This window comes from Phocoena phocoena, chromosome 19 (genome assembly GCF_963924675.1).
Source record: "Phocoena phocoena chromosome 19, mPhoPho1.1, whole genome shotgun sequence".
Classification (NCBI taxonomy): Eukaryota; Metazoa; Chordata; class Mammalia; order Artiodactyla; family Phocoenidae; genus Phocoena; species Phocoena phocoena.
In genome coordinates this window covers 25,032,056-25,041,011 of record NC_089237.1, presented here as the reverse complement: position 1 = coordinate 25,041,011, position 8,956 = coordinate 25,032,056, and the positions used below count along the sequence as shown (strand labels likewise).

The 8,956-nt window shown below is 43.1% G+C and overlaps 1 protein-coding gene across 1 annotated transcript; it reads right to left on the bottom strand.

The window, feature by feature from the left end:
* Positions 1-596: 596 nt before the first annotated feature.
* LOC136139077 (diphthamide biosynthesis protein 3-like) lies at positions 597-845 on the bottom strand. Its single transcript, XM_065897992.1, has one exon. It carries the CDS (start codon positions 843-845, stop codon positions 597-599), a length of 249 nt encoding a protein of 82 aa, XP_065754064.1.
* Between the last annotated feature and the right edge of the window lie 8,111 nt (positions 846-8,956).

Sequence of the window (8,956 nt, the reverse complement as noted above, 5' to 3'; positions counted from 1 at the left end):
GCACACCACAACTACTGAGCCCGTGTGCTCTGGAGCCTACACGCCACAACTAGAGAAGCCTGTGCACAGCAACCAGAGAGAAGCCTGAAACGAAGAGCCCGCGCACCACATTTGAGACCCAGTGTAGCCAAAATTTAAAAAATAAATAAACTAATTTTAAAAATATAAATTAAAAATAAAACTGAGGGAAAGAAAGCACTGATTTGAAATTATCTTCCTTTAAGTTCGGATGGAAAATTAAGAAAACTTCCAATTCAAAGCTCTAAGCACAAAATCCAGGTATGTCATGTGGTGGACTTGCTTCTTCAACTGGACCTTAGTTCTGCAGCCAATGCAAAGAATCCACACTCTAATGAACAGCAAGCTACAAAATGATTGTCGGGAATTCCCTGGCAGTCCAGTGGTTAGCACTCTGCACTTCCATTGCAGGGGGCACGGGTTTGATCCCTGGTCAGGGGAACTAGGATCCCGCAAGCCCCATGGCGTGACCAAAAAAAAAAAAGATGCTCCCCATGAAGAAGCCAGTGACTTTGCGTTTGATTTTTCCAGCTTGGTTAATTCCCAAAAGTTCAGGCTTTGGAGTCCTAAAGTCTTCTTTAGTGTTTAACTAGTTTTTTGCTGGTGGAAGGGGCTGGGACTGTCTCTCCACACGTAAGCTGATCTTTGTCATAAATCACTTTTATAATGAGAGAGCAGCTAGGGCACTTCACCACATCTTCCCCATTTGTCAAATCTTCCCAGGTGATGCAGAAGTTACCCCCACACGGGCAGGGGTAGGAGTACCTCTCTGAGTCCTTCTCATATTGGAAGTCCTCGATCTCTACCTCATCGTGAAACACCGCCATCATCGCTGGGGCCAGTAGAGGTCTGTCACCTCCCCCGTCCTACCCAGGCTGGGGTTGGTCCAACTTCTCAGGCCTGGCCTAGCTGGGCCTATTCTCATTCTTTAGGTGAGGAAACTGAGGCTCATGGAGGGTGGGTAACTTGCTCAAGGTCAGATAGCTAGAAGAGGTAGAACCAGGATTTAAACCAATCAGTACAGGGTCAGAGCCTGGGCCCTAACCACATGGGTGCTGCTTCACTCTGAAAAAGGTTTCATTCCCAGGTTTCACTTCCATGGTGGGGGGGATCACTATGGGGTCCAAAGAAATCATAATTCCAGACCAATACTCTAATACGGTGGAAAGAAAAGAATTGATTCAGGTCATGACTGTCCTGTTACTAATGATTTAAGGAATCAGAGCAAGTAATGCATTATGCCTGTGTATGAGAAACGGAAAGGCGTCTGAGCATGAAGCGCTAAGAGAGTATATTCATGACACTAATTGGGAATGGGCCCCCAGGGAATCTTCCCTGCTTATAAGCAAGAATGAAGTATGAACCCTTCCACCTTTGACTCCAGAGTCAAACTACAAATCAGATAGTAGGATCATTTGGTGAAGGTAATTGCCTCTGTTTCACAAAAACTATACGCAGATCATCTGTCTGCTTCTGGCTCTAGAGTGCGGAAGGAAGAACTACCTCCTCAACCTTCTGAGTGAGGCTCTGATCACTGAGGGAGGGAGAGGGAGAGTTTTTTGGGAAACCTGCATTATTTGCTGATTGGGGAAGGAAGTTGTGAGAGACTCCTTACAGTCTGGTGCAACAACCATACGAAGAGGGCTCTATTCTAATTTCTGTTTTACAGATGGGGAAACAGAGGCACCAGGAAAATTAAATAACTTACCCAAGGCTGCAAAACTAATTCACAGCAGAGCCAGGCTGTGAATCCATCTTACTCTTGCTCCAGAGCTCACATGCTTGATTACCATGCTATACAGCATAGAATACGATGTCTTCAGAAATCATAGACTTCCCTGGCCCAATGAGACCTTAGGGATCACACCCCAACCCAAATTACACCAGTCATCTTTGTCCTTCTATTCATTTATATTGCCTCCCTTTGACGTCCCTGTGTTTTCTGCTCTTGCCTGTGAACAATGACACTAATACCATTGATCTTGTCTCCAGAAACTCCTCAGTCCCATATATTTTTACATTCTCTTACAACCCTCCTCTTGTCTCCATTTTGTTTCTTTCTTTTTTGTCTTGTCTCCAATTTCTAAACTTAGGTATAATAAAGCCTTTAGCAAAAACATGGACTTTGCCTATAACAGTCTTTCCACTTGCCTTGACCCTGATAGTTTTTCAGGCTAAAATTCTCTGGGGGAAGGATTATGTAGCTGAAGAGGCTCTGCATTCAGAGCAGTGATTTAGCGTTAATCTTTCTCTTGCTTTCATGTCCTCTGACTCTCCAGGACCCCCCCTGGGAGCCTGTGACCTGCACATGGTATCTTTGGTCTTTACTGTTGAAGATTACGATACTAGACTTGTTAGGCAGTAGCTCTCCTTCCTCCCTTCAGCCTCTTCAAGTTGCAGCTAAATGTAAATGTCTTATAATCTGTGATTTCTATAATGCTATGATTGTAGTGCCTTTTGTATTAGTCAGGATAGGCTGGGTTGTGCTGAAGAAAAAAATAATCACCGAATCTCCATGGCTTAATTTCTTAGTCCATTCAGATGTTATAACAAAAATACCAGAACTTCCCTGGCAGTCCAGTGATTAAGACTCTGCGCTCCCAATGCAGGGGGCATGGTTCAATCCCTGGTCAGGGAACTAAGATCCCACAAGCCGCATGATGCAGCCAAAAACAAACAAACAAACAAACAACAAACATTTATTTCTCATAGTTCTGGAGACAGGCAAATCCAAGATCATGATGCCAATAGATTTGGTGTCTATTGAGAATCCCCTTCATTAATAGCAGTCTTCTCACTGTAACCTCACACGGTGAAAGCAGCAAGGTCTTTTTTACAAGGGCACTAATTCCATTCATGAGGGTGGAGCCCCTCCCAAAGGCTTCACCTCCTAATAACATTATCTAGGGTCTTAGGATTTCAACATATGAATTTCATTTTGGCGGGGGCGGGGGTGGGAGGGGGGAGAACATAAACATTTTGTCTATTGCACTGAACAAAACCAGACGTTCTCACTCACCTGAAATCTGTTGCAGGGACAGCACCTCTGTGGTAAGTTCTCACTCACCTGAAATCTGTTGCAGGGACAGCACCTCTGTGGTTAGTTGGAAAGAACCTGGTTCTTTCCAACATGTGGTTCTGCCACCTTAATACACAGCCTACGTGCAGTACAACAGAGCAGAGAGAGCTGGAGGGTCATGCAGTCGCCCTTAAATGGTTGGTTTGTCCTGAAGGTGACACTTATCTCTGCTCCTTCCAGCCCATTGACTAAAACTAGTCAAATGACCCTGCCTAACTCTAAGGGAGCTAGGAAATAAGGAGGAACACAGGGCATTCTGTGAGCAGGAAATGTCTGCCTTCTTCTCATTATTGTATCATACACTGCAATCTTGTCTTTCTTTCCCAGTCTAGTCACAGCCTGTCCACTTGTACCGTGAACCTTCTACCTCTAAATCCACAAAGTATAGTTTAATCCAATTCTTGTCCTTTGGAGTGTTTCATCTCCTGCCAGATTACCCTGCCTTTGCTCTTTCACTGGTGTACGTCACAGCTGCAGAGTTTTCTCCCTCATCCCCATTCCTACATTCGCATCTAGTCATTTTCCAGGATCTACCCAGCTGAGAATAGTCTGAAAAGACCCCCTAAACTTTCTGCAGTTAAAATTGAAATTATTAAGAACAAGAAACACTCTCTCTAGAGTGGAGAGAAGAAAGGGAGAGAGGGAAAACACTGAAGGAAAAAAAGCAGGTTGAATAAATCTTCTGGAGGTCAGGTCCAGGAGCCACCCTGGTCCACTGTTCCCTAGGACAGTTTAATACAGGTCAGACAAAAAGATGTCTGGGAAAGGGCCCTAATGCTCTCTGCTCTCTCTGAGTTTTCCTCTTCCACAGTTTACTCATGTTCTGATCAAAATGAGCATTAGTGTCACGCTTTTGTTTTTAATAAACGTGCTACAAGAGCAGTATTTAAGGGAATTTTTATAAAAGAAAATTTAATCCTGCCAACCTAAAAGTTATTGTTGTTTGCATACTTCTTTCCAATTGTAGGGGAGGAAAAATCTTTTCTTCTACCCATCTTCCATTCTCCAGCTAGGTCCCAATAAATTAGGTCCCAAAAGAGTGGCCAAAGACAGATTAACAAAAGAAGAACAGATGTTTATTAACATGTGTGTTGCATGTGCATCTATGGGAGTACCCAGCGATGAGCTACCCGAAGGGGTAGCTAGCATTTGGGCTTATACCCCATCTTAGGCTAAACAAAGGAGAAGAAATTTGGGGCTTCTGGGCAGAGGAGTACGTTATGGGAAGGCGACCAGGAAAAGTGCAGTAAACAAGGGTTGTTTGGTAAGGTTTGTTATGTAGATTTAAGTGGGTGCCTTCTCCTTTAATAAGAGTTGTTAAGGGAATGGTCCAGTGCTTAGGACTCTGTGCTGAGGGCCTGGGAACTAAGAAGATCCTGCAAGCCTCAAGGCACAGCCAAACAAAAAAAAAGTTAAGAGTCCTCTTCTTCCTGGTTAGGAAGAGGGAGACACACAAATGGACATTTCCTTTACGAAAAGAAAATCTGTGTCCTGTTTTCAAGCTTTTCCTAAGTCTGCTTGTTTTCAATGGCCAAATTGATCCATTTGCCAAAGAGGCATATTTTGGTAGCCTTCATAGCCTTTGTTTGTTTTAATATGTTTGTGATTATACCAAACAAGTATTTCCTTTTAAAGGGATGTATCCATGAGAAGAGAACACATAAAGTGAATGACCTCGTCATTTATATTTTAGTAAGAATTAGCTTGAGGAGCCTTAGCCTTTTTTTCTTTTTCTTTAGCAACTGGTTGGGATTAGTACACTAAAGCTTGTGTATAGAAGGAGCAACAGGGAAGCTGGTGGGCATGTGTACTTCGGGAAGAGACTTTGGGTAACCCATGGCAGCAAGCAGTCACTGGGTCTTGGGGAATGGAGGACCAACAGGGGTAGAATATGAGAATTAGAAAAAGCAGCAGGAAAGGGGAGTGGTTGGCTCCAAAAGAAGCTTTGCCAGCCCAATGATTTTTTTTTTTTTTTTTTGCGGTACGCGGGCCTCTCACTGTTGTGGCCTCTCCCATTGTGGAGCACAGGCTCCGGACGCGCAGGCTCAGCGGCCATGGCTCACGGGCCCAGCTGCTCCGCAGCATGTGGGATCTTCCTGGACCGGGGCACAAACCCATGTCCCCTGCATCGGCAAGCAGACTCTCAACCACTGCGCCACCAGGGAAGCCCTGTCCAATGATTTTAAGATCACAAGTCTAGTGAACAGGATCTTGAAACTCACCTATTCCAACTCCCATCTTGTGTTTCCCTCGACTGCATCCTTGCCATTTGCTGCCAAAACTGGGCTTGACCAACTCCAGTGCTGGGGACTCCACTATTTCCCAAGATCCCCCCCAACTGTTTTAGACAACTCTCACTCATTAAAAAAAAAATTTTTTTTTTTAAATTTTAGCTTTATTAAACGTTTAAAATAAAGATCTTGGGCTTCCCTGGTGGCGCAGTGGTTAAGAATCCACCTGCTAGTGCAGGGGACACAGGTTAGAGCCCTGGTCTGGGAAGATGCCACATGCCGTGGAGGAACTAAGCCTGTGTGCCACAACTACCGAACCTGCGCTCTAGAGCCCGCGCACCGCAACTACTGAAGCCTGAGCGCCTAGAGCCCGCGCCCTATGAGAAGCCCGTGCACTGCAACAAAGGGTAGCCCCCCCTCGCTGCAACTATAGAAAGCCCACGTGCAGCAACGAAGACCCAACACAGCCAAAAATAATAAATTAAAAAAATTTTTTTAATAAATAAATAAAGATCTTATCTTGAGAAAAAAATGTACCTCCTTGTAGCTTTGATTATAAGCTGCCCTCTAGTCCTCCCCCTACATGAACTGCTATTTCAAGACGGCTTCATAATCTCCTTGGAGGCCCTCTTAAATAGGGTAATCACGTCCAGTTCAAGCATTCTTCTCATGTCAACACTTCAAGTCCCATTTCCAACCAGGCCACTTTCCCCAGAGTATACCTGGCATTTGTAGTTTTCAAGGGATAATATCATCTTGCATCAACCTTAAGAAGAAAATGCAGAATCCTTCTGAGAATGGAGACACTGCTTCAGACATGCTAGGTGTGATTTTTGAAACAGTGACTTGTAGTAAGAAGAGATCCCCATAGGAGAGGGAGGTGGGCTTGGCTCATTGCTAATAGTTCTATATCAATTAATAATCTTAGCTTACATTTATTGAACATTTATGTGTCGGTCATTATTCTAGGTGCTTTATGTTTGCTGTCTCATCAGATCCTCACAATAACCCTATGAGATGGGTCCTCTTATTCTCAACCTCATTTTATTTTTTATTTATTTTTTTTAAAGATTTTTTTTGATGTGGACCATTTTTAAAGTCTTTATTGAATTTGTTACAATATTGCTTCCGTTTTCTGTTTTGGTTTTTTGGCCATGAGGCATGTGGGATCTTAGCTCCCTGACCAGGGATTGAACCCGCAGCTTCTGCATTGGAAGGCAAAGTCTTAACCACTGGACCGCCAGGGAAGTTCCCTCAACCTCATTTTACAGATGAGGAAACTGAGGTACAAAGAGTAACTTGCCCAAGATGTCACAGCTAGTGAGTGGCAGAAGCACAATTCAGCCCCCAGCAGCTAATTCCAGACCTCTTGTACTCCTCAATCACTGTTGCTTACTGCTTCATGCCTGGTTAAGATTTTGAATTTTAACATTTTTTACAAAGCAGTAAAGAAAACATCCCTCTGAGTCTTGATTTCTGCTAATTTGACAGTGAACAACAGAATGTTATTCCCTTATATGCAACATATACTTTACATCAGAACAGGACATCAGCCCAGGATATGTCCTCTTCTTTTAGACCTATGATCTTATGTCAAACATATGATATTATTTGGCTTTTGACCTAGGAGTTTGACAAAAGGGAGGTCGAATGAGTCACTGAGCTAAGAGTCCAGAGCTCTAGATACTAATTCCAACACAGCCATAATTTTTTTTTACAGCCATAATTTTACATGTAACTATGCCATGATTCCTCAATTTTAAAATGAGAGAATTGGACTCCACTCCACTCTAAGGGACCTCCAAATGCTGAAATCTTGTGTCCAAAGGAATGACTTTCTCACCGGGAGTTTCCAGCACTGTGGCAGAAGGAAAGGACAAATATATATCTAGAAAGAGGCAGACTCTCTGGTGCCTCTTGAGTCACACATATCAAACTGAAATGAACAAATGAGCATCTGTTCCCTGTTTCTGATGTGTAAAGCTGTCAATTGGCAATAGTTACTATGCTTAGGTTTTCAACTGGCTCTGTTGCCCCTACTAAAAATAAGCCACTGGTGTTAGGGCTGAGTCATTTTCATACATGAGTATGTGGAGGAAAAAAGTGACAAAGGTCATAAAGGAACTGTGGGTTATTTCCCTTCCAACCAGACACCACACCTTGTTCCCAAACACTCCCTCTTTTTCTGTTTTATTTCAGATAAGCTGTATACCTTAAATAGAGAACACATTCAACAGTATGTTATTGTGTTTTCATTTGTTCATATCCTGTTCACTGCTTGTAGATTGGCCTTTTCCTCAGAGCTGGGTTTTGTACTTTTCTGAGGAATAGAGGTTGATGTTAACAATATTTGCAACTGAACTTTACAGTTTACAAAGTGATTACATATACATAGTTTCTTTGGTCAGCCACCCCCTGGTGATGTGGCAACCTGAGCATAGGCCCCCAGCATCCTCTCCAGGTAGTAAAGTCTTATGGGGACAAGACCCATCCTGGGCAAAATTGTAAAGTAAGTTTGCCTTGTTTTAAGGTGGTCTTTCTCTTTAGTTTTGGGGGATTATTTCTCACCTTCTGGGCTCTCCATTCCCCACCCTCCATTCCTGTGGCCCTTGCCCTCATTCTGCTTTCTGCTCGAAGCTTCTCACTTTTTCAGCCTTTTTCTCCTAGCTCTAAAATGGGAGGAAAGTTGGAGGAGGAAAACACTAAAGTTCTTTCTTAATCTAACTGCTTTTTCCAAATATGCCTTTCTAAGGAGCAATAACAAACTCTAAAATTATCTCAGGATTCTTTCCCTTACTCAATAAAATTCCCCATTCACTCAGGGTTGCTGGTTTCAACTTGGTGGAAAACAGTTGACTAAACAAAATATAAAGGGTGAATATTGGATCATGTATTTCATAAAACAATTCTTCCTGGGAGTATTATCCACAAACAAGACTTAAGTACATTCATAAATTAATGACTTAGAATGGTTTGTCCAGCTACCTTCTTTCTTTGTGATCCATTCAGAAGCACCTCAAACCAAAAATGTCCAAAATGAACTTATTATTTTATTTTAAAAAGCTACTTTTCTGACAGCTACCCACCTGAGTCTGCCCGCTCTCCCCTTGAGAGTGTACTATCATTTAATAAATCCTTCCCGTGCTTTCTCGAGGAAGAAAAAAAAATTACTTTTCTTCTTGAATTAACTCTCTCTCTCTCTCTCTCTTTTTTTGGCTGCACCAGGCAGCTTGTGGGATGTTAGTTCCCTGACCAGGGATTGAACCTGGGCCCTTGGCAGTGAAAGCTCTGTGTCCTGACCACTGGACGGCCAGGGAATTCCCCTGAATTAACTCTCTTGATTGGTGATACCACCATTTACCCATTTGCCCAGACCAGAAACCTGTGGGTCCCCTTCTATCATCCTCTAAATCTACCAAGTTCTGTCCACTGGATTTCTAAAATATTTTTCACGCCCATACCATTGCCATTGCCTTAACATAAAGGATGGAGAGGCAGGGAGGGAGATTAGGCAGATACAGATGGAATGCGAAGAGCAAGATGTAAATAAGACCAATTTAAGTGCGTGCACCAAGACATTAGTCTGGCAAACCAGACAAAGTTCTTGACCCCTACCCATAGCACTCTA